Source organism: Stegodyphus dumicola, chromosome 6 (genome assembly GCF_044657685.1).
Source record: "Stegodyphus dumicola isolate Sdum_Otavi_A_Nest chromosome 6, ASM4465768v1".
Classification (NCBI taxonomy): Eukaryota; Metazoa; Arthropoda; class Arachnida; order Araneae; family Eresidae; genus Stegodyphus; species Stegodyphus dumicola.
This window is the reverse complement of record NC_140773.1, coordinates 79,781,146-79,807,676: the sequence shown is the minus strand read 5'-3', so window position 1 is coordinate 79,807,676 and position 26,531 is coordinate 79,781,146. Positions and strand designations below refer to the sequence as shown.

The 26,531-nt window shown below is 34.1% G+C and overlaps 1 protein-coding gene across 1 annotated transcript in view; it reads left to right on the top strand.

Annotated features, from left to right (window-relative positions):
* Positions 1 to 26,531, top strand: part of ptc (protein patched) — a 106,655-nt gene that overhangs the window by 39,740 nt on the left and 40,384 nt on the right. Inside the window, exons 6-8 of the mRNA XM_035363184.2 lie at positions 6,439 to 6,562; positions 25,351 to 25,443; positions 26,316 to 26,437. Coding sequence (XP_035219075.1) covers positions 6,439 to 6,562; positions 25,351 to 25,443; positions 26,316 to 26,437 — 339 coding nt within the window. The remainder of the gene's footprint in view (positions 1 to 6,438; positions 6,563 to 25,350; positions 25,444 to 26,315; positions 26,438 to 26,531) is intronic.

Below are 26,531 nucleotides of genomic sequence, written 5' to 3'. Positions count from 1 at the left end.
TTGTATTATAACTTTGTGTGAATTAGTTTACTGTGTCATTCTCCCAAAATTTCTATCTGTGTTAATTATCATTACAGTGCGTTTTCTGTATTTTTGAAGCATTATAAGAATTTTAGTAACGTGTTTAAAACGTTTACTGTTTCGCATTTTAAATCGTCGAATTATCTCCGTCGAATTTTAACTTCAAAGAATAAAACAAATTTTGTGTTTGGCACAGTATAAATTTCTTGGTTCTTGGAGAAATTTAAAGAAAGTGACCAATGCGACAGTTTCGTATACCAGGCAAAACTTTAAGATAAGCAGAATATTTATATAAATAAAATTTCCGAAGCACTTTAGTGTCTTATGCCTATTTTGCGGGGGGATGTCCTCCATACGATTTCCCTATTAATCTCGCGCTGCAGGTGAAGTAACAAATTACCAGTATTTAATTCCTTATTTAAATTTGTTCGTTACACAAGCTGGAGTTAAGTTATTAGACAGGAATTTTTTTGAAATGTCACCGAAGTACTTTACGGACGCGGAGAAGGCAATTAAAATACAACTACCCATACTAAATGCGGAAGTATGGCAAACCTAGTATTATTAAGCATTTGCAGTTCTCTTGATTTGGTTTTCGTATTTTCTGAAATATACAGCAGTTTAAAAATTGAAGGGCTCAGTGGGGGAAAAAAAAGCACAGACTTCAAAAATGATTAACTTGGGAGGAGGAAAAAAAAATAAAGGTGCATGAAAAATCTCCTCCTTGTAAAGTAAAAATGTGATGCACTATTGGAATTTCGCGTTACATCTAAATGAATATGGATATTACACGATTTTTATTGTATTCAGGGGGGGATAGGACGCTGAGCTGTTTCTAGTGATTTTATTTGAAAATAATATAAGTAAAGCTGTGACAATGCCCTTTAGACGTAATGCTGCTTAAAAGTGTTTCAGGAATCCAGTATTAAATTCCGTGTTAAATATAATTATATGCACTAGTGTATATTGCTTGATTGGACGTCTTTAATGTGCTTTAGCATTGCACATATGTTATATATTATTATTCCTTTTTGTTATCAAAACTGAAAAAATGCTTCTGCAGGACATATTGAAGTTTTTCAATCCCCTCTGAAGTGGGATATGTATCTTAAAAGCATTTTGTTTTAAGTATAACTTTTAATACTATGGCTTGAGTTACTAGAAAAATTCATTAAGAGTAGATTATCTATATACAGTATTATGTACACGATTTAAGAGTTAGTTTCGAGAAAACGCAGAGCATTGAATAATATTTTTTTAAAAATTTCGAGTGATATTGCTAAGTGGGGAATGAAACGCAGCAGTCTTGAGGATTGCCACGAGGAGACTGGCGACCCAGATACCACAGAAATGGCAAAAATCGCGCCCTTTTTCAAAATGAATTCTTTTATAGGATGTCAATGAAACTAAGCTTTCGAAAATTTTTAACTAAAACGTTTCAGAGGTTAGAACTAAACGTTGTTAGGTTAGAATTCGAAAATTTCGAATGATAATAAACGAGATTCCATTTTTTTCAAGATTAATAGGAGTCCAAGATTCGAATGTCTCATCTCTAATACGTATTGTTTTGATGATAGTTTTTAAATGACATTATTTCAAATTGCCTTATTTTGCAACGTAAACTGAAATTCATAGACACGTGGCATTTGATTTTCCATCGGGCCATTCAGTTTCTGTACTCATTCCGTATGTGTTGTTACATTTGTGAATGTAAAGGAGATAGATATTCGTACTGTGCAGAGAATGAGACAACAGTCAGTAAAAAAAATGTGTTCGTAGGACCAAACGAGACATTTTATCCATTGTGGTTGGTTGCCTTTTCTAGAGAATTAATCTCCCTGTGCTGTTCTTCTCAGAACTTGACTTTCCTTTTGAGATGTGTTTTTTTCTGGTAATATTTTCCCTCTTTTCACCCCCCTTTCCGTTCAGCTCTCAAGCATTCTTTTGTATGGTTAACGGTTTGCTTATCTTTTGAGTCGCCCCACAGTATTCGGTTCTTATTCCGGGTGGTCTATTGTGTTTTTCCTTCCGATAATAATAAATGAAAAAAATGAAAAATTTTAAATGTCGATATGTTTTTACTGCAGTTTTCACCTTTGTCCCATCATGGGTTGTGTCAAAAGGTGAGAATGGGCTGAAAAAGCAGCAGATACCATTTGAGAAAAAGTTTGTATTAATTCGATCACGAAGTCAGCTTTTTAAGCCTGTCTTTGTGTCGCAGTCATCTTATACGGCATTTGTGTTTGTTGCACCATAGTTTCAATATAGCCGTTAATGTTAAAAGTGATCAGGTATTTCACTTTAGATATCAACTCTAGCCTTCTAACAAAATAATGAAAAATTGTTCCTTTTATGATTTTTAATAGTCAGGCATTTTTATAGCTTTTGTGGCCACTTCAGAATTTCTTTTAAGAGACCTATTTCTCTTAAAATTTCTGGCAAGTGTAATTTATCCTTCTGGCTCTTTTATATATAATATTTAGCCTTTTGCAGCTTTAAAATCATTATTTTTTTATCATGTGTTATATCTGACATCTTTTTTCATATTAGATTTGTTTGTCGACTGAAGACATGGATTTGCATTTTTCTGCACATCTTGTTTGTAAATTTGGAAATTTTTTTTAAGCAGCTGGCCCCTTTTTTTCCTTTAAATTTTGAGTTTTGGATATTTAAAGTGCAGTTCTTCTTTTAACCCAAAGGAGCGTTAGCACACAAGGGCTATTAATTTCGTTTTGGCATTTTGCGTCGATTCCCTATCAACGGCGAAACACTTTTAAAATTGTTGCCACCAAATATTATCGCCCTGTATTATAATTAAAGAAATTAAATAATGAAGCATCTGCATAAATGTATGTATGTTTTTCGCATTAGGATAAAAAACGGTACCTAGAGCCATAAAATTTTGAATAACGTACGTCTCCACTCGAATATGGGCATCTGGAATTTGTTTTACTATCTTATTTCATATTTTGTAAAGCATTTTGATTAAGAAACTCAACGATTTCAAAAGGAGCAATGGCAACACTGTATTGGGAGGGGGGAAACATTTTTATCACCAGCGCGAGACTTAATCGTAAACGTGTATCGGAAATTCTAAAGATGTGCTCTTTTAAATAGTTTGCGATATTGCTGCTGGTTTAAATTTTATGGTTTAAGTGCGAAGAACATGATATTTAATAAATAAAGGTAACACACAAAGGTAACATTTATTTAAAAAATAAACGTTAAAAAACGCCCTCTGGGGCGTAACATAAAATCTGAATGCTTTCGGATTTTTTTTATCCTTTTAAATATTCTATACATTACGTAATTTTCCATCTTGTGTCTTTTTAAGTATGTAAATTAATCGACAAATTGAAATGCTCTTTTCCTTTTCTTGATGCAGTGTAATATTCCAAATTTTCACTGCGAAGCCATATCTCTTTCTGTATAAAGTGTATCGCCTTGAGACTGGAGAATAATTTTTGCCTTAAGTATGGTGAAAGAATAAAATAAATGTGTTGAATTTCTTTTACAAGCATCACAGATGATTAGTGAATGATATCTTATTGAACTGTTCTACTTTAATCCTCTAGGTTTATTAAATGTTATAGTGGGAAAAAATCCACTGTGGCATACTAGATGAATTTAGCTTAAGATATCTGCAATTCTGTTTCGTATAGGAAGCCTTCCATTCTTGTATCTAAATTGGGATCAGCAGCTGGTTCGTAAGTAGCTAGGTTTCGGTATTTTTGTCTTCCATGTGTTATTTCAGCAATAGATTCAAATTTGTAATCTCCAGCTGTATTGCTTTCAGAGGAGAGTCTTTGAAGGGAGGCGAGGCAAGTTTGGCCATATTTACTTTTTTTTTTTTTTTTTTTTCATTTTTGAGATTTATATTATTAGCAGTTTTTGCCAAGAGGTCGGTTTCATTCGCGTTAAACATCCATTGTTCGATAGTTGGCTTTTAGTGGAATATGACGAAGACGCCGAGTAGCAACCCGTAGCACTTTGAGTTTCTTTATAGATATATAGATTCACCTTTTTTAATAAATAATTATTACGTAAGCAAAGCTCTTTTAAATATTTCCTATAATTGCTTGCCATTAGTATGTTAATCGCATCCCTCTAATGTGTATGTCTGATAGAACCAACCTGTTATGACCAAGGTCCGGATTTCGGTGACATATTCAATTTTTTTCAGTATTTTCCTCTTTTAAAGCATTTTTCAAATTTTAGAGCTTTTTTTCAGATTATCATATTCTAGTATTGAAACTGAATAGTTATTATTGAAATAACACTGTCTCTTATGAACAGATAAGAGCTTTCTTACCTTTTAAAATGGAGAAGGGGGGCTTCTCAGCAATGCGCGTTAATGTGGCAAGACTTTTTTCGGGCATGGAGTAAATTTTAAAATAACTAGCTTTATTTTTCTGTTTTACAACCTTCGAAAATGTTTGATTGATATTTTTGTCCCCCTCCAAAATATTGCCATTCCTACTAATTATATTTACCCTCGCAAAATGCCTCATATAAATTGTTGCTCAAGGTCATAAGTGTTTGTTGGTCACATACTTTTAAACCGGTGTCGTATTTGTTACCTTCCCTCAACAGCGCATCGAAAGAAACATTTCCGCGAATATTCTCTTTCGAGATATCTGACTGATCGACAAAAACCATTTCTTTGGGGAAAACCTACGCGGAATACAGCTTTAAGCGAAACGTTTTAATTTAAATTGCAAAATGCCCCGCGTGGCTAGCCGAAGTTTCATGAAAACATGCTTCGGCTAGGAATCTTTGAATGATAGGAGAAGCTCATTTATCGAAAAAGTTTCTGCTAGCCTCACACGTCGTTAGATGTGATATCCCATAAGTTGGAAACAACATTCTCGCCAAATAACTCGCGATGTTATCGCGAAGTTTTGAAAAGTTGCACAGGTTGTTTTTCTTTGGCATGCACTATCAAAATAATCCAAATAATATTCCTCGCGGTCCTAATTCGTTCTTTGTAAGTGCTGGTTCATTAGCTGAAAACTGCTCTGTAGTTCTTTATTACAAAGATTTATAAATTACGGATAATTCCTTTTCTCTTCGATCATACTCATATCTTTGAAAGAATACTTACTGGAGATGTCTTTCTCACTTTCTGTGCCGGCTTACTTATGACGGTTGCTTTTACCAAATTATCTCATCACATTACAATTAACAATTACTCTATGCCGGATACTTTTATCTCAATTAACAGCACTCTTCCAAACGTAGTTCACACTGTTCCGCTCTGTTCATGACGCAATGACTGCGTTGCGTAATGGTGGGAGAAGGCATTCGTCTACTATGGTGGTAAAACTGTCGGATGCTGCCCTCCCAGACTTTACTTCCCTTGACAATTCTGTCTTGCGCTCGGATCAGTGATTTGTGGCAGTCAGCTGCGTCATCCTCCTCTTCCCTCTTAGAGCCTGCTGATTTGTTTTATTTCTGTAATTTTTTCCTTGTCATTCTCCCTTCTCTATCTGAACTGATCTGTTGACTGGTTTTGTTCGCAGTATGGAGCTAGAATTGCATTCATTTATAGTCTTCGGACGACGAATTTACACTATTTTAATTTCACTATACATGACGTTCACTATAGCGGAACTGCAATGCAAATTGTGCACTGGTGTTGTTATTACGTAATAGTATTTTTCTGTCATCGGTGCGGAGGAGACAAACTTGCATCGGGAGCATGCATGTTCTGTCCATCGCCGAGATTGCTTCAGAAATAATGCGTATTGGCGGTACGGATTACACCCCCCTTTTTTGCATTGTTTAGGGATAATTAGTGGAATAAATACGAGTTATTTCAAGACAGTTGAGAATTATAATTCAAATTATGTTTTTTAAATGCGTTGCAGATAGAATACTCTCCGGATATGCATGTAAGAAATTTGCCACTTTTTAATGCTTGTTCTCGTAAATTTGTTTTTTATTCTCAAGGATTTCAAATGTAAATGAATGTAGGAATATAAGTTAATGAGAAATCGGGAAACCCAAATTGTACAGCGAACTCTGCGGTTTTTATTAATTTTCAGCATGCTTGATGGTCAAAAATATGAAAATATGTGCGTATCAGGAATTCTATAATTTATAATAGAAATTATAATTGTAATAAATCTTGTAAACTTTTTCCTGCATGGGTACAAAAATGCCCTCAATGATTTTGCAGATTTGTGAATTTAGCTTCGTGCCGAGGATATGTCAGATAATCTGGATCATACTTTAATGGAAAATTTTGCATTAAAGGAGCTGCGTATTATTTGAACTATTGTAGAAATCCCACTTGCTTCAAATTTGATATAACTATGATTCCTGAATTTAAGAAACCCTAGTTATAAACATACAGCAGAAAATCAATAGCTGTGAAAGGAATCATTTTATCAAGTATATCACTTTTTTTTTTAGGATCCTGAATTCCAATGTCCAGTGGACAAATTTAAATCCCCAAAGGCTCATAGAAGTGATGAAGAATTTTGCAAATTATGTGCCTACTATCACCTTACATACCATAGAGTCTTTCATGAAAAGGGTGAGTTATTTTTATATTATATACGTACTTTTATAGCTTTTATGGAATGTTGTCTAAATATTCTTTGTGAAAGAATTTGCGCTGGGTTTCCTTGTTACACGTCAAATATGAGACTTGATTCTCAAATGGAGGTAGTATTGTAGAGACATTAGGATTTTTTTGTAAGCAGTTATAACAAATGAGCAAGGCTTTCGCCGGGAATCGAGCCGCGGACTTTTGGAATATGCGCCCTGCGTGCAGACCACCACACCACGAAGGCATGCCAAGAAGGTGGGAGAAATACCTTATATACAACTCCCTTTTAAAGGGCGACTGGAGTTTTTAGGGTACCCAATCGCCAAATCCTGGGTGTGGAGGACCATCATCCAACACCTTTTTAGTTCGGGTGCCACTGTAGAGACATTAGGATTTTTTGGAAGCAGGAGTCATGAAAAATGAGCAGCGCCTTTGCCGGGAATCAAACCACGGACCTCTGGAATACGCGCCCAGCGTGCAGACCACCATACTACGAAGACACGTCAAGAAAGTGGGAGAAATAGCTTATAGTATTTTTCTGTAGACTTATTATTTTTTTGTTGCAGTTTATCAAACTGGCGGGACATGGTAATGCATATAGAACGACTTTTTTCCTAATAATTCTGGGATGATTTAAAGACGGTTTATTGAAATTTAGAGCTATAATGTAGAATGCATTGTATAACTGTTTTAATAATAGTTTAGAAAGTAATATTTTACTGTTCATTTGAAGTTAGCATCAGTAAAAAATGATCGCTAACATTAAATGTAAAGAAATTGGCTTGTTAAATTGGATATTCTGGATCGTTAAAACTGATTATTTTACCGTTTCTAGAATTAACATTGCAAATAATCTTCCCCTCCTTGCAAGGCGTTTAATTGGTGTAAATATTTGCTCATTGACCCAAGCATTCTAACCATTGCGATGAGCATTTACTCATCTCAACGCTTAGAATAAATTCGTTATATATATTATTGAAAAATGTTATTTAAAAATAGAATTAAAGATGCCTTAAAATTTAAAACCTCGTGTGAAACATTTATGTTCCCCCCTTTTTTAGAAGAACGGCTGTTTAACCTTCCGAGCGTTACGGGTTTAGCCCTGAAATTTTAAAGTTCCTCAAACTGTCATGAATAAATGGTGTTTTCTTGATTATAATTAAAAAATGACTCTCTGACTTAGTACCTTGAATTCTCTTTTTTCTTATACATCCAACCCGCAATCTGATGCATTAAAAGCTGGTTCATTTGCACTTTGGTAGCTGAGGCTGATGTTTCGGTAAACCATCGAAACTAGCCCTGTGAAAATTTGCAAATATAACGCTGATTTTTGTTGTTTGACTATAAGGTATTTCTCCCACTTCCCTAGCATGCCATTGTAGTGTAACGGCAGACGTCCGTGGTTCGATTCTCGGCGAAGGCGGTTGCATATTTTTCATCTCGTCTGCCTCCAAATAATCCTAATGACTCTACAAGTGGAGCCCGAACTGAAAGGTAAATGATGATTCTCCGCACCCAGGATTTGGCGACTAGATCCCCTAAAACCCTAGTCGCCCTTTAAAAAGGGGAGTATATAAGGTATTTCTCCCACTAGCGTGCCTTCGTGGTGTAACGGTAGCACGCCGGGCCGGTATTCCAGAGGTCCGTGGTTCGATTCCCGGAGAAGGCGGTTGCATATTTTTCATCTCGTCTGCCTCCAAATAATCCTAATGATTACTAAATTAATATTTGTTCGGCGTGTTATTTTAACCTTAATTATAAGTAACTTGTTTGTTTACAAAATGGCATCATTTAGTGAAAAAGCGATGTGCGTTCTCTGTTAAGGTCATGGAAAATAAAATCTCCGGAAGCAGTTCACAGAAGATTCTGACATGAATTTTATAATTCTCCACCAATGGAGAGATCAATTAAAAATTTGTTGAAACATTTTTAAAAAACCGGGCATGTTTTGTTTAAAGGAGGCGCAGATAGGCTAAACGCCAGTGATGAAAATGTTTCCGCCGTTCGAGATGTGTTTGTGCGCAGTCCCAATAAATCCATTCGTAGTGCCAGGCTGCAGACGGGAATTCCCAGGTCGACTGTTCATAGCATTGTTCTTGAATGGTTGAAACCGACTGCGTATAAATATATATGCGACTGTATATAAGTTGGAGATTTGTCAACAAATGATCAGTTTCTTCAAAAAATCGTATTCAGTGATGACGCAACATTTCCTGTTGCAGCAGAGGTTAATTAACATAACTGCAGGATTTGGTTATTCGAAAACTTACACTGCGTAAGGGAAACTGCTCGAGGTAGCTCTTTTGTTAACGTTTTAGCGGGTACTAACTTATAACAAAGTGATTGGTCCCTTTTTTTCCAGAGTCATCAATTAATTCAGACATTAACTTTGATGTGCTGAGATTGTTTGTTGTACTGCAATTAGAAGAAATGCAGGAAATGTATTTTCTTAACAGGATATGATGCGCCCTGTCATTGGACTATGCATGTGCATTATATGATGAAACATTCTCAGATCGTTAGATTGGTAGACAATTGGTGGACAATTTCATGGCCACCCCGTTCTTTGGATGTCACACCACTCGACTTTGTTTTTGGTGTGCGGAAAAAATGTCACCCGGAAAAAAGGGAAACGGAAAGAATGTCCCCGGAAAAAAAGGAACGGAAAAAATGTCACTCGAAAAATAAGAAACGGAGAAAAAGGAACTCTAAAATCTCGCCAAATAATGTCGCCGATTGGAGTTGGGTGAACCTGCCAAATTGTAATTTAGCGGGCTCTCTTGAGGGAGGTTTTAAGGTAAGATAAAACTTTTATCACCCAGCTTGGCGATCTTTCTAAACATGACTTATATTTTCTATTGCAAACGAAGGGTGACATTTTTTTTTCCGTTTCTTATTTTCCGGGGACATTCTTTACGTTTCCCTTTTTTCCGGGTGACATTTTTTCCTACAACCTTTTTTTTTGGGGGGGGGATACTTGAAGAACCGAGTTTATGCTACAGAGATTTGCAGCATCGATAAATTAAAAAACCAAATCACCACAGAAACAGCTACCGTGACTCTTAATATTGTCTAAATCGGAAATGGTCTTCATATTCTGTGAGCAACTAGTGGTGCTCATGTTGAAGTATATTAATATTAAATTCTCTAGAGTGCTAAATAAAATTCATTCAGCCCTTTTTTTCCCTATCTATCATTTAGTATTATTTAAAGCATATTTCTATCTAGTGAATAAATTATGGATACCCTGTATAATCAGAAACAGGGAATTAGCTATATTCCTGGAAGCTGACCAAGATAAATATAATAACCGTTTAAATTCATATTAGGCTGGGAGCTATCTGTTTCTAAACTAGCAAGGCAGTTTTGCATTGAAGTTCTTTTATAGTTTCCTCTGTTTTGCAAAATACTTTAAAGAATTCCATCAATTTATATATGAAACTGTCAAATATAGATTCCAACACATACATCCGGCACCTGTATTTATTATTTTTATTTGACTGAAATTATTTCTAAAGTATCTTTTGTAACATATTGAGAAAAGATCTCTCTTATTACTACTTTTGGCAGTTTGGTGTTATGGTGTCCAGTTTGGCTAAATATTCTACAAAAATGCGAACAGCTTTTAATGCTTTACAAATGGTATAGAGATACGTTAGATTATATGATACAGAAATAGAGTGATTTGAATTTAGTGCTCATTAAAGTGGTAAGATATAATACAATCAACGGATATACGCGTTGCCAATCTATCACTTGCAAAATTTTCTTTCCACTGTCAACGCCGCGCGTAATTAAGATATTCGGTATTTATTATTCCACTTGTGAAATAAAAAGTAGTTTCATATACTCTTGTACGTGCTTCTAGTTTTCGGGTTTCGCTCGTAGTAAAAAGAAACTCATTCCGACCACTCATCGGCTTGAATGAAGCTGTACTCACGTAGAGAGGAGGGGGCTGGGAATAAGAAACAGATTTCATTAGATCAAAGAGCTCCAACGTTAGTGGGATAAACCGATGGATAGCTCTAGGCTGCGCCTGATATTGACCACCCGCCTCACGATCGGGGTGGTCCCTCGACTACGTCATGCTTCCCACTCCCCTACTTTCCTCTCTTTCGCCCACCACCGAAGCTGGAAATGCCACCCCACCCTTTCAAATCTTCCCCCTTCTTCATTCTCCCCGCGATACTTCGGGCGAATATTTTAATTCTCCTTTCTCGTCCACATCCTCATATGGAGCGAGGCTGGTAGAGTGAGCTGTTTGCCTACTTGCCAGAGCGCGTGCTTAAGCAGGTTGCACTGTTGACGGATGTGAACGCATAGTATCTTTCAGCATAAAAAGATAACGGCGGGAATCTCAGTGCAGAATATAGTATTATCTCATGTCATAAGCCTTCCACACTTCGACTGTTGTACTTTTCACCAACAGACATAACATCGTTCTTTCGCCGTTTTAATGAATTTTTATAAATGTGAATTTGGTGCATATTTTTCTAAACGTTGGTATTCTTATATATTCAACTATAGGTTCTTATAATAAATAGCTCACATGTATCTGGATGTAAATAATTGCTAGCACGTTTAATTTGTAAGGTTCAATTAAGTTGCAAGTAGCTCTCCTTTCAACATTTTATAACGTACAGCGTTTCTTCTTTTCTGCTAAAGTGCGCTGGCGCACACCGATTTCGTTCTTTGGATGTCACACCACTCGACTTTGTTTTTGGTGTGCGGAAAAAATGTCACCCGGAAAAAAGGGAAACGGAAAGAATGTCTCCGGAAAATAAGGAACGGAAAAAATGTCACTCGGAAAATAAGAAACGGAAAAAAGGAACTCTAAAATCTCGCCAAATTGGAGTTGGGTGAACCTCCCGAATTCTAATTTAACGGGCAGGGTTATAGCGGGCTCTCTTGAGGGAGGTTTTAAGGTAAGATAAAACTTTTATCACCCAGCTTGGCGATCTTTCTAAGCATGCCTTATATTTTCTATTGCAAACGAAGGGTGACATTTTTTTCCGTTCCTTATTTTCCGGGGACATTCTTTCCGTTTCCCTTTTTTCCGGGTGACATTTTTTCCTACAACCATTCCCGGAGTTACATTAAGGGCCGTTCATAACGGATAATATCTAACACAACTGAAAGTGCTCTTTGTCGGGGGAAAAAAAAAAAAAAAAACCAGTTTTTCTTCATTTGAAAAAACTTGTATAGAGGAAGGAGCTAGTCGATACATGGAACCGACTCCGCAGCTCAGATATGTGATCGACCGTTTAGGTATCGTCGGGCCTTATTAACTGTCAAGATTGCCGCCCCAGTTTTGATGGATAACACCCAGGGAACGTTACGAGGGTCTGTCACCTCTTTTCTCTTCCACCACCTACTCGAGAGAACTTTCGCCTGTTTGTGTATTTTGAGTGCCCCTTTTGCCGTACAGATACATTTACAGACATCCATACTTTCTCTGGGTATCGAACCTGGGCTCATTGGTATGGCAATCAGTGTCACTAACCGTTATACCGTCTGGGTGCTACATAATTCTAACGTAATATTTTGTTCATATTTTCATTTAGATTGCAGTCACTTATTCTTTTAATGGAACCTTTTGAGAAACGAAGATGTTCTGCACGGAGTAAAGAACAAAAGTTTTAAATTTTTACCTGACATATACTTTGCAAGCTGTTTATTTTCAGGAAGTGTCCTAACTTACTACTGTTTTATAATAAAACACTAAAAGTTGCTATGTCTCATTCACTGATAGGGAAGTTTCTTTTTGTCTACCTAGAAAATGACATCAGCTTTGTATGTCAATCATGCTCAATCCTGTTCTTCATATAGAATCCTACTTTTATGGAAGGCATGATGTTCTTTATATGAGTATACAGCAGCATATAGGTTAAAAGGTGTGTCTGATGAATAACTCATTCCTGAAGAATAATGTTCTCAGTAAGGAAATGCCTTACCTCCTGGAGGGAATTCTTCACTGCATCACCACCCACATACTTCATTGGTGGGTGGGGGGCTATAGAAACAACTCCCCTTCCGGCAATTTATCCATGAAGAGGGAACTTAGTTTGTTGACGCGTGTGCAGAGATTTTGACCTCACCCGAAGGTTTTACGACGAAAATGGGGTCACAAAATAAATGGAAGAATAGGCTTATGTGTGGCACCTCTGTCTTGTCTTGGAAGAGTGGATTAATTAGAGCCATTTCCTTTATCTTGCCGCGCCTTTCCGTAACACTGTATCTCATCAATAATCTCTAATGCCTTTTAATTATAAATTTTGAATAATGAATAAATGAAGTAATAACTTTTAATGAAGTAATAACTGCCAGATTGCTGACAGAATAAGCAAGCCAGTGTTAAAAAAAGGGCTTTAAATTTTGGAAATTTGTGATGCATCTTTTATTCTAGTATTGAGATATTTCCCGCGCATCTTACAACTGTTGTGAGAATTAATCATGAAAGGAATTATATGGAAGAAACGCGTACTAAATTTTTAATAATAATAGTAAGAAACTTCCTGTAGGTTTTAATTCTCCTGAAAGACGCTTACATTTCAAAAGAAAGTACAATTATTCTTTTTTGGAATTTAGAACTGTACTGCATTAGAATAGTTTTTGACTGCTGACAAATGTTCCTTCAAACAGAGGCGGCAAGAGGAAGTAAAAGTTTGTAATTTAGTGTTAAACTACATTTATGAGTTGTGGGCATCACAGATTAACGTAAAAGATCAGTTTAAAGGATTTTCTTCCTTCCAGAAATCTAGTTTATGAATGAAAATTAAAAAAAATAAATAAATAAATAAATAAATAAATAAATAAAATAAAATAAAATCTTTTTAAATAAAAAGACAAATAATAAAACCAATAAGCAGTTTTTCCTCTGTTTAAATCTTTGTACAGGTATAAATTTTTGTCTGTTTACATTTTTGTAACTGTATTGTCTATTTGCGAATAAAAATGTAGACTGAATTCCTTCCCATCATCATCAGTATGTGGACATCTAGAGTTAGCAGCACTTAACTCAATATTATTATTATTTGGCTGCCTAATTTATTCATACTAATGATGATGCATTGCAAAAATTATCTTTAGGGTTAATCTGCAAAGTCGTATTAATATGCAACAGTATAATTCCCAGTACTTATGTGCAGGATGAAGCAAGGCATTTTCAGGGGTGCAACTGGCCCTCATTTTTATGGAGACTATGCTCGTCCACATAGGCGTAATCTTGAGTGAACTGAAATTTCTTTTCCCATACAGAAGGAGAAATAAAACAGATTAAAAATAAATAAACGCTTCCCCTCCCAATTTTGCCCACTTTATTTGGAGGCTAACTTTTGCTTATATCCAGTATCTTCATTTGGCTTACATTTGGCAACCATTTGCTAAATTTATCATATTAATTAATAGAACCAACTTGTGCAGAGAAGACTACTTGCACTTTCTTCGTTTGATCATAGTTTAAATGAAATTACTCAGTATGCAATACAATTTATGCAATTTTGATCGTGCTTAAAAACTGAATACGCAAAATAACCTTGAATTTGAAAGAGAAAAAATTTTACTCTTTGTAATTTAAAAAAAAAAAAAATCTAGATAAATTAACTTGAAGAAAACTAAAATGCGTGAATTTATAAATAACTCCCTTCTTTAATAAGTATTAAAAGTAATTAGTTCATTCAACTTGCTTGACGTCTTTAAAATGGAAAGACAAAGGTAAAGCTTTCAAATTTTATTCTTGGAAGATGATACTTTTATTTAATTTAAGGTTATTTAATTAAATTAAATTTCACAACAGAAATTATAAAAATTATTTCATTAATATATGTTATGATTTGTAATTATTTAAAATTAATCGAAGCCGCAAGTGTAACATGTATGACAAACGGTTACATTCAGACTTTTTAGTTCAATCACTTATTTGATATTTCAAGGTTAGATACAGAAACTGAAGTCAGCATTAATGAATTGTTAAAGCTTTAAAGACAAAGCAATTAAAAAAAATTCTTACACTGAACTATAAAGCTGCGTTCTGACGACGGTATAAAGGGGATAAGTGATTTAAGCCACTTATGCGTTGCCAGACAGCCAGTCTGTACTACGTCACAAAATCTGGTTTAGGGCTCTTTGGCATAAAATGAGTAACTCTTTGGCATAACGTTCGAAGTTTTCAACTTTGGAAGCTACTCTAAGTATGTACGACGTGGACCTTGTGTCGCAGGTGTAAACAGAACTTCCGCATTTTATTCCTTATGACTATGTGACATTTACGTCGCCGCCTGAACGCAGCCTAACAGTGAACTAGTGAGGTAGGTTTGGAAGATTGATTCGAACTGTTTTTCACGAGAAAAGGAAAGACTACACAAAATGTTACTGTACCCGGCCCTCCCCCCCAAAAAAGGGTCGTTTAATTAATTATGCAAAGCATTTTAATGAAAAAAGATACCCAGTCAAAAGACTGAGTAGCAATGCTAATACAATATGTTTCTAAGGGATAATACCCATTTATCTTTTTATACACTTTGTAAGAGCAATGCTTCCTAAATTGCACTTCAATTTATTAAAATTTTCAGAAAAATGCAAGATTCTCAAGTTAGTTGGCTGCAAAGGCGTTTTGTTATTTTTCTCCATGTTTAACGTGAATGGCAGCAGTTTCCGTTTAAATGTCCACTAAAGCATCCTCTTTTTATTGCTTTATCATAAGCTGCTAAAAAAAAAAAAAAAAAAAAAAAAAAAAAAAAAAAAAAAAAAGCAAAATATGTGCACTGATAAGTTTTGATCGTAATTTGTTGCAGTATGTTTGGAAATTTTATAATTCATCAAAAATTGCTGGAACAGATTGGAGAGCCGCATATGGCGGCGCTCGTTTCGTAATAAACAGTAGATTTATTAACGAAACATATAATTAAAATTAACGAACACATTTTTGCTTTAAATAATTGAATTGCTTTAAATTAATACTGAATTGGCGAAGTAATCAACGAAAGACAAAATATTTCGTTTCTGGACATTGGAGAAATTGTTTCTAGAAGAGACATTAACTATCGAGACAACATGAAAGACATCCGTTGAGAATACACTCTACTAACTCTACTACATCTACTACTACTATACTCTACTACATCATGGATGTATGTAGATATAGATTGTAGTGGGAGAAATAAACTGCATCTTATAATCAAATTTTTTGTGTATTCTGAATAAATCAAATAAATTTGAGTTAGGTGGGGATCTGTATTTTGGTCACCATGTAGTTCTGCATGAAAAATTAAATGATAGATTTTTATGAAAAACCCTGCTAAGCTGATAGCATTTTAAACATAATATTTTCAAGCATTAATTTGAAATTTCTCTTCTCCGTGCGATCTCCATCTTCCCTTGTTTTTATTCTTTCTTTAAAACTGTGCACGGATTGAGAGTAAAGAAAAATATGCGGTTCTTTTTTTCAGAACACAACAAAATTCTTTACTTGAGTTAAAAGCTACATTTATTATTCTAAAGAGTATAACTAAAACATAATTTTTCATATTCTGTTTACTCTTTTAAAAATCAGTTGTCAATTATACAGTTACGAACGGATAAAAACGGGAATTACGATATTTGATTTTCTAACCGAATAAAATATTTTCAGTGCGGAACGGAAATGTTTAATACTTTTCAATGCAGGATAACAGCAATAAAAATTATTTATTTTTGTTTATGAACAGTAGCATTAATTAATAAACTATGAAATAACCTGTTGGTTTATTTGAAATATTTCTTTCTAATCACAAACTCTCTTTTGCTTTTAAAATAATACAATCCTCTAGTTTTGTCTCTTTGTAGTTATATAGCTGCGGCTCTTGTCGAGGCAATTTTGGCCACATTTGACCTAAGGTGAAAGAACTATCTAAAATACATATTCAGAGCTACGTTAAGTGCATTGAAAAGCATAATGATGGATATACACACGGCTTTCGCCCTCAGAAAATTAGTTCACTGTTGGATATACTATTAACCAAAGCAGCGCAACTCTATTAATTTGCTCCAAGTTACAGAAAAGAATTGTAAAAATCGAAATTTCATCGTGTTGTTCATCGATCGAGAAAATACCATTTTGGATTTTAAATAAAAGTTGGAATGGGAAATAGTCTGCCTTAAAGCTCTTGTTGTTCAGTTCTTTTTTCACCTTTAATAGCATTCATTCTCATGCAATAATTTTTAAAATATGAATACTAGAAGAGATGCAATTATATTTTTTTGCGTATATACATGCACAATCGATTATAGAGGCCTTCTTAAGTTCTTGATCTTATTAGACACTGAATTGAATAAATTTTAATAAAAGAAATTGGAATTCTTCAAACTACTCAAAATCTCTGATATAGATGGAGTGTCAGTTTACTGTATTAAACGAATTCTTAGGGAAGAGTGATATTACAGACCTACATAATAAGATGTAGAACTACCAAATGCAGGCTGCCGTGTAGATGCTAATTAATAAAAGTCCGTATTCATTGTAGTTCTTATTAAAAATTTCGAATCAAACTAAACTTTAATTGAGTGAAATAAAAATAAATTTTAAGAAAATAGCACACAAAATTATTTTTAGTGCGTAACTGATCTATTTTTTTCATTGTATCATCAAATTTCTTTTTATAAGATTTTAAAGTTATGCGATACAATGCATAATTTAGTTTTTCTGGGGTTCCCCATTGTCTGTGCTTGTGCCTATGCTCAGGCTTTTTGTTTTGAACTCTGACGGCTGTCGCTAGACAGCAATTGAAAAAACCATCATTATTATGACTGTTAAACAGCTGAACAACTATACAAACAAATGTTGGCATGATTGAAACTTTGTCAGAGCATGTAATGGGAATGGATTCCAAAGCTGAACATGAAGTCTTTGCTACAGAAAAATGTCTGAACTGTATGAAAAGGCCGAAGTTCTACAAAAAAAAACATCTGCAGACATCGGGATTGAAATTTTTAGGCAATAAAAGGTTAATTGCGATAAATATTCATTTTAAAAAATAATTCGTTATAAAGGCATTTAAATTTATAAATTGCATTTTTTCCCTTGAAAAATAGAAAGAAAATAGGATTTTTTTTTGGCGGGGCGGAACTTATTACCATTTTTTCTGTATGCATTTAGTTTTTCAATCAGTTCTATTTCAAGCAGCATGGGATAATAATGGAACGATTAGACAAACTATGCGAGGTATTGCTGTATCTCAGTTTTAGGTCAATCTTTATGAAAGACATTTATTTTCAGTTTAAAGTACAGTTTTTTTTTTTTTTTTTTTTTTAAATCATTCTCAAATCCGTTCAGCATTATTTGGTAATTTTGTGTTTGAAATAGCATAACAAAACTGAAGACTTTTCCCTTTCATTTTGATTTTAAACTGTAATTTATTTTAAACATGATCAAATTCAGTATTTCACCATTGTTCGACTGTTCTATCGAAGAAAGAAGTGCTGTCCATTAATACGCGAAGTTTAGCAAGTTATTGCAAAATGTGCATTCAAACTATGGAAATCCGACATTCGGGGACAGTTGTGCATATGGATAACTGGAGAAGAAAACTGGCCAACCAAAGTTGTTAAGTGTCCTATTACTCTCATTTGTTTCTTTCAGTGGGGGGAGAATTTTGGCTTCAAGTCCACTATTTTCCTTTCCAGTTCAACATCCTCCGGTTGAAAGGGGACATCATCTTGCTACGAGAGTAGAACTGACCGCCTCAGGCACTCATAAAACATTTTTAATATCAAGACATTTCCAGTTAGCAGGTCATGTTGTGAGAACTGTAGAGGGGCGCCATTTCATCTGTTTGCTTTCTTTTTTGTTCGATCTTGTGAAGTCTCTTTTAGATGTTACTTCGCTGATAAACCTTATGCGTGTGTACTACGACTGTTGTATGATACACTGGTTATTATAAATTAAGGAAAAATCACAAAGATATCGATAACTCCCTCAAAAATAAGGCAAACCGTGTAAAATTTGAATATGTTGCCAAGTAAGAGTAGCTGAATAAAACTGCAATATGCAAATTATTGGCGCTGCACTCGGAATACGTCATCTGCGAGGAGAATAAAAGTCCATGTTTGAGAGCAAGCCAGCATATTTCACTGTGATAGTGACATCAGAAATCTGAGATAGCCACTTCGTAACAATGACCTCCAGGCATCATTTGCCTGCAGAACTACTATGGGAGACTAGAGGCAGGATTTAGTCGAACAGAAAAGGCTAGATGGCTAAATGTGAGTGCTTCTGTGGTTCATAGACTTTGGAGGCGATTTCAAACCACAGATTCGGCATTTAGGAGGTTCAGCCAAGTACGGCCAACTGCTACGACGAGCGCCGATGATCGATATTTGACATTATGTGCACTCAGGAACAGAACCGCTACTCCGACTCTTCTTAGATCCTCCCTTGCTGCAGCCACCGGAAGGTTGGTGTCAACGTCAACTGTGTGTAGAAGGCTTCAGAAAGGTGGTTTGTATGCGAGGCGACCAGCCATTTGCGTGCCCTCATGTTACGCCATAGGAGGGACCGACAACATGTCTACTGGACGCCTGATCAGTGGAGGGCTGTTCTCTTTATGGATGAGTCTAGGTGTAGTCTAGAAAGCGATAGCAGGCGTTATTTGATATGGAGAGAATCTGGAACCCGTTATCATCCTTCAAACATCCGTTAAAGAGATGTATACGGAAGAGGCAGGGTCTGTGTTTGGGGCGGAATCTCTTTGGGTGGACGCACAGACCTCCATGTCTTTCCAACGGAAATCGTGAATGCTCCGGTTTATAGAGATTTCATACTTGATGCTTATGTGCGCCCATGTGCCGGGGCAATAGGTGATGCTTTCCTGTTACAGGACGATAACGCAAGACCACACAGGGCTCACATTGTAAATGATTATCTTCAACAGGAAACAATTATGCGCATGGAGTGGCTACCTCGATCCCCGGACTTGAATCCTATCGAGCACGTTTGGGATGCTTTAGAGAGACGTCTAACTGCTCTCAATCCGCCCCCCTCAGACCCTTGCTGCGCTTACATTTGTGCAAGAGCAATGGCTGTCGCTTCCTATGGAACCGATAGAGCGCATAATTGAAAGCATCACGCATCGCTATATGTGCTGTATTCCTTCTAGAGGCGACCGTATTCCATATTGAAGGTACTTTTCATATAGCAAACTGACACCTTCGATTTGTTCATTTTATACATGTGCTAATTTCTATACTACCATAATGGTCTGGTAATTTATTTTTATGTTATTTGATACCTTACTATGTGTTGTATATTGTGGGTAAGTTTAATAAAATTCTACATTAATAAAATTCTACTTTTTCAGTAATCGTGATTTTTGTGATTTTTCCTTAATTTATGATAACCAATGTAATTCTTTTTTGCATTATGTCAACCTATGTCCATACAAAATTTCGTTAAAGTCTGTTTGGTTGTTTTGAAGATAATCCACGAAGTGTGAAAAATCTCGTCATCTTGAGCACCGATGTTGGACTTCGGGATCAGCCTTGACAGTTTCGGATTTGTCTTGGTTTCGAAAATTGTCTGATTAATCAGTTTCACAGCTTAAATGTGTCACCTGCTGTAGAAGGATTTTTGTTTTCAACTATGACCAACATTTAAGTCTTAGAAGCCGATTACAGCAGTGGTCTTCTAATTGTATTCCGTGGAACCCCAGGCTTCTGCAACCTTGGGGTTCAAACTCCGGGGGGAGGGGGTTTCGTGAGTCAAAATAAAAATTATAAAGCACTCATACTAGCTGACTAGCGTTTATCAACTAAAAATACATATTTAGTAATCTTTGAAATGCAAGCATACCCCATATCATTGCAAGGGTAGGTGAAACCTGGAGCACGAGTTAATGCTATTAATGAGTATATAGAGTTTGACTTGTTTTGGTAACACAAACTGCATAGTTTCGAATTCCTAACAGACTTAAAGCGAATGATCGCTGTGCCTGAAGCAACAAAATAGTCAAAAAGCTTTAAAGCCTTTTTATTGAAATAAAATTTAAATATATATGTGCACTTATTGTGCTTGACAATATGAACTGCCATCTGTGGTCATGTATTTTAAAGAAAGTCATATTCAAATTTAAAACTAAATAAAAAATAAAGTACTCTTTTTGTCTTTACATAAAATGCCTATTACTTGTACTTTTGTAATAGTTGAACAAAGAAATACCCACGAAAAAAAAAGTGCCTATTACAGATTGATTTGTTTTAAATGTTATTTTATGATACATTGTTTAAAGTTTGAATGGGGTTCCCCGAAAAGTCTTTGTAATTCTAAGGGTTCCGTGAGTTGACAAAGTTTGAAGACCGCTGGATTACAGGACGAAACCCTGAAACAATATTTAATCTTGAACATGAATTCTAGATTTCATGTAGTGATTTATATGAACATACATAATCCAACAAAGGGTTTAAGAAAAAATATTAGCTAATGAAAAGTATGCGAAAGTGAAAAAATAACAAGGATTCCAACCATCTACATCATCTTCAGAGTAGGAATGCTGCAAAAGGTATACCGTCTACTTTTTAATAACTAAAATATTTTGTTGTAAATGCTGTATAATTCTCTTTTATTCCTTCATTCCAGCTTTAATCTCTTATACAATCTCGTGCAGCATCAATCACTTTTATTTATTTTTTTAATTGGGGTTCACAAACAGATTACAGAATACAGCATCACGTTGATAAAAATACATTTATTATAAATATACTTTACAGAACACATTGTATCGCATTGCATCAATGCAAAACACATTTTTCGGTTGATTCCAAAGGGGTCATATGCACGGTGGCGTGGCAAATGCGGTCAAGAGCAGGAGACTGACGTTAATTACGGAAGGGGAAAGTAAACGGCTGTGTCAGGGATCATAAGGGGAGATATATATTTTTTTAAAGTGTTTTTTGGCTAGTTTATACATTCAAAGGAAAATACAAGTTACTCACTGAACTTCGCACACTAGTCTGAATAACCTTTAAACCCGATGAACAGTACATTTGTGTGACAAGGCGAGCTTTCTGACTGTACAATCTGTTTTACATTTAGCGAGCTTGTGCCGAATAAGTTTATTCGCCATTTTATGTAATTTCTGCAATATTTTGTAATTCTTTTATTTTTTTCTTTTAAATTTTATTTTTTTAAAGATAATTTCTTTTTATTCACAAATATTTATATTTTATTTTTCTAATAAGTGAAACATTTAATTAAATTCTGATATTTTGTTTTCATAAGATAAAGTACGAAGCCTTTGTTAAAATTTTCATCACTGTAGCTCACTGTAGTTCAGTGACCGTATTTTAATGTGCCATTTTACTCGCGAGTCCATTCATCCGATTTGAAACTTGGGAATGAATTAATCGATCTTTCCATTCAATTGGTCCTATCGACTTGAATACAGTGAGCCTGAGTAAACGGGAAGTATCTTTCATAAATATAAAAACCATTATAAGCGCATTTCTAAATAATAATTTTAAAATATAATTTTCACAGCTGTTTGACGCTGCTTTCATTTTTTAATTATAAATATAAATATATGTACTGAAAATTACGAAGAGAATAACACATACGTATCTGTTATTACGAGAATAAGTATTGCTAATGTATGCGATAGGGCTTGAAAACTAATTTTGATTCACCTTTCTTTTCTTTATGAATGACGAATATCTGTTTGCCATACACGTGATCAAATAGGGAATAAGTGTTTAATCCGTAAGATTATAAGTATTGATTAACATTTCATATAACTACTTTTAATTGAGGCTTTCTAAGAGCAACCCCCTTAATTTTGACTCGCAGCTTTTAATTTTAGACTAGGATATGAGCATAAAATCTACCTTTAAACAATGGGATTTTTTTTTTTAAACACTGTGGCATAACAGTGCCTAGTAATAATAGTTTTAGCGTCACTAAGAATCATTTTCTGGATTCTCATATTGATTTTTTTCCAAAAGATATTAAAAGCTGCAATTGACGAGTATGAGCAATGCATAATACATACATATATAACGTAAGCATACCATAAAGAAAAATGAACCCCAACAAAAGCTGATCGATGCTATTAAACTCTGAAGAGGGGTTTATCAGAGGGAAAATGGCAATTAAAATCAATTAAAATTCCATTTAATTGATTTTAATTATTTATTTACTGTATCGATTTATTATTAATTCTAATGGATTGGAATATTTGAATATGAATTAGCTGAATATTTAAGAAAAATATTATGGCTGCGAGAATAGGAAAAAAAAAACATTTTTTGAATATTTACTTTCTTATAGAATGCAGATAAATTCATTTTTACTCAACGAAAATCAAAATTTAGTAGCTAATTAATCTGTCCTGTATCGAGCACTTTAGTTCAGTGATCCGTATTAATGTGCGCTTTTTTTAAAAAAAATTTAAATGTTTCAAGAATAATTAGAAAAGGGCATAACTCTCTTTTTACCCTTAAATTCTTCAATAAAAAAACTGCATTTTCAGCTATAACCAAGTGAAATAATTTTCTAAATATAATTCAAAGCATGAAAAATAAGGTACATAAACAGCTTGGAAATGGAACTAGCATTGAGATTCTCTTTCAGAAATATGGTGAAGCTTAGCAGAAAGTCTATGAAGTGAAGTAATTCCGTAGAATATTTTCTCTTTATGATTAAATTGCACTCAATTATACTTTATAAACGACATGTAAATACTATTTAATGTATATGTGTGGATGTGTGTAGCTCACTAGCGGCTGAGCTGTAAAACCTGGCAGGTCGATCCGGGGTTCGAATCCGGATCGACGGGGATGGCTGTATTGGCGTTTTCGAGGTTTTCCCCACGTGTAACGTGCATAAGAGTCAGTTTTGCTTCGAAAGTTCTCCACGAGGCACCCTTACCCTTAGGCAAATAACCGTCGAATGCTTTGTTATAATCAAACAAACAAGACCAAACAATAGATATATAAATAAGTACCTAAAAAAACTGCTATATTTTATGTATACTTATCAAGTAGTATTTGAATATATATAATGATTAAAAGAAAGGAAAAGTCAGATCCTAACTGATTGTATATAATGTAATCCCTATGACGGCCCTAACAATTCTTTCTCACTTAAAGTCGTAACCCAAAAAGAGAACAAATTAAACTTCAGATACGTATACAATACTGAATCTAATACAAAAAATACAAAATATAAAAATAAATTATATATGTACGAAACCTAACTAACCATTTATATTGATATTACGTAAATATACGTATGGTAATGAACATTGTATAATAAAGATATTTTATACCTTGTTCTATATATGGTTCCATTTATATATACCTATACATAGATATATATATAATTTAAGGATTTCATTTAAGGATTAAAGTAGTAGTTAATACTACTACATATAAAACACAAAAGTGCATCAATAATGTATCTTTCAGTATTATTTAACTTCCTTCTTAAGAATTTTTGGCAGTCTAGTTTGCGTTATTTTATTCATAAGTCTCAAATAAAAACAATTATTGGTTATATGTCATTAGAAAATTAACCAAAAAGCAGCGACCACAATGTAATTGAGAAACAGTCCTTAGCCGTGAAAAGGTTGAAAGCCATTCGGTTATGACTATTATCTCACATACTCAGCTACTTCGCATACATGGAACATAGCATTCGAAATGAAAAACTCAATATTTACTACAAATTCATTCGTGTAACAAATATCTGTCTTTCTACACCTATGGCTTTAAAAAAAGATGTTATTTATCTTACAGTTTATCATTAAGTAATACATTTTCATTGTACAAAACTGCATTCATTCGAAGAATTCAATTTGTATTTTCCTCTGTATAAAACTGAATGTGGAGAAGTTAGATGTTTAAACGACCCCCAAGACCCCGAGCAAGATTACTCCCTACTTTTCAGCCCCCCTGTGAAAAAAGGGGTTCTAAATTTACGACCTGACCGCATATAAGGGTATTTCCATATGCACTATCCCTCCCCTTGTCGCGAGTTTTGGTGGTCCGAGATTCTCGTTCTTAAAATATGGTAATCCTAGCTAGTGTACATATTATATTTGGGATGAATTTATAAATCTGTGTGTAAAAATTATGCGTGGATATTGTAAGGCTGTGGAACAATTATTTATAAACTGCAACTATAAAAATGAACATTGTCGGAGGTACCATTTCAAATCGTAGTTTAGTTTTCCATCATAGCCAGGGGAAAAAAAAGTGTCGGCTAAGAAATCTTTCAATCGCGCTTTCAGATGAAATGGCACTTTGCCAAGCATCTTGTGTGGTCTTCTGTCATTGGGGTTAGTAGTACGCAAAGCAAATTGTATATACTATCGGATCCTTCAAGCGGCACTTCATAAATTTTTCTATTCGTGCACCCTGTTACTCATCCAGTAATAGAGAAATCGGGGAAATTGTGCACTTCGTTTTATCCAACATTCTAGTTATCTGGAAAGGTAACTGAAATTTTAAGCATTCACTGTAGATGTGATTATTAATTCTTTTGTATGCTCTACTATCAATTCATTTTAAATAGAATTATAACATAAGTTAAAGAATCATAGTCTGTGTATTAATTTACATAATCTCCTTTCAAATCAAGTTAAACTTTCAATCAGTAATCAGTTAACATATTCTGTTTGCTTAAATAAATTTAATTTCTGACGAATTTGTAGGTGGTACGTATTAGAATCGATTTATTAATTCTTCGATTTCTAATTATTACAGGTTTATTAAAGTTATATTTTATTTCATAATTATTATTGTTCTAGGCGGGTATTACCACTGCCTACCAAAAGAAGCCTTGCTTGAATCCAGCAGATGATCAGTGTCCACCAACGTCTCCTAATAAAAAAAGTAGTCAGGTTGGTAATTCTACATGCTTTTCAAGCTAATAACGTGTAGAAATTTTTCTTGACATCCACTTTTTTAAACAATTAAACAAAATTTTTAGGGCAAATACTCTTTTTAAGATTCTTATATTTGCTTTATTCATGAAGCATTTAAATGACTTTCAGTCAAAATTTATGTAACATGTATCATTATTGTTTATATTTTTTTAATAAATTAAGCAGTGAAATAATGATTCTATTAAAAATCTAACTAATAAATCTGTACTCATTCTTTTGTGCTTCTGAGACATTAGAAATGCCAAGTAATGCATACCATGATGAATAAAATTTTAAGAGGTTTTCTAACTTAAGTATCAAAGGATTTTGTGTTAATGTATACAAAGTACTTAAAGTCTGCAAGTGAAGATGTGATTATTAATTATTTTGTATACTCTACTATCAATTCATATTAAAATTCTAGAATTATAACATAAGTTGAAGAATCATAGTCTGTGTATTAATCTGCATAATCTCTTTTCAAATCAAGTTAAACTTTCAGTCAGTAATCAGTTAACATATTCAGTTTACTTAAGAAATAAATGTTTTGTTAATGATGCAATCATTGTATCAGATTCATATACTTATATTTTACTTTAAATCTTGATGTTATATAATTGGAATATGTGGTGTTTAAGAAAGAGGCAAATATAAAATTCTGCTAAGTGCTTTAATTAAATGTAACTTCTCAGAAATAGAAAAAATAATTGTCCTGTCTTTTATGAACTAAGTCTTTTAATTCAAAAGGAATTTAAGAAGTGTTTTAGAAACAATTAAAATTTTGTGATACATAATTACATATTTGTCTAGATTATGTATTGATTACTCATTTAGTTTGTTTATTGCAGCCTTTAGATATTGGGGCAGAGTTGACTGGTGGTTGTCATGGTTTTGCAGCAAAGTATATGCACTGGCCTGAAGATGTGCTGGTTGGTGGAGTTACAAAAAATAAAACTGGATATATAGTAAGGTAATTTTGATTTAAGTACTTTTTCTAAATAAGGTAGAATTTTTCCTTTTATCTTTTATTCTTTATTTTATTTTTTTACTAATTTATTTTTTAT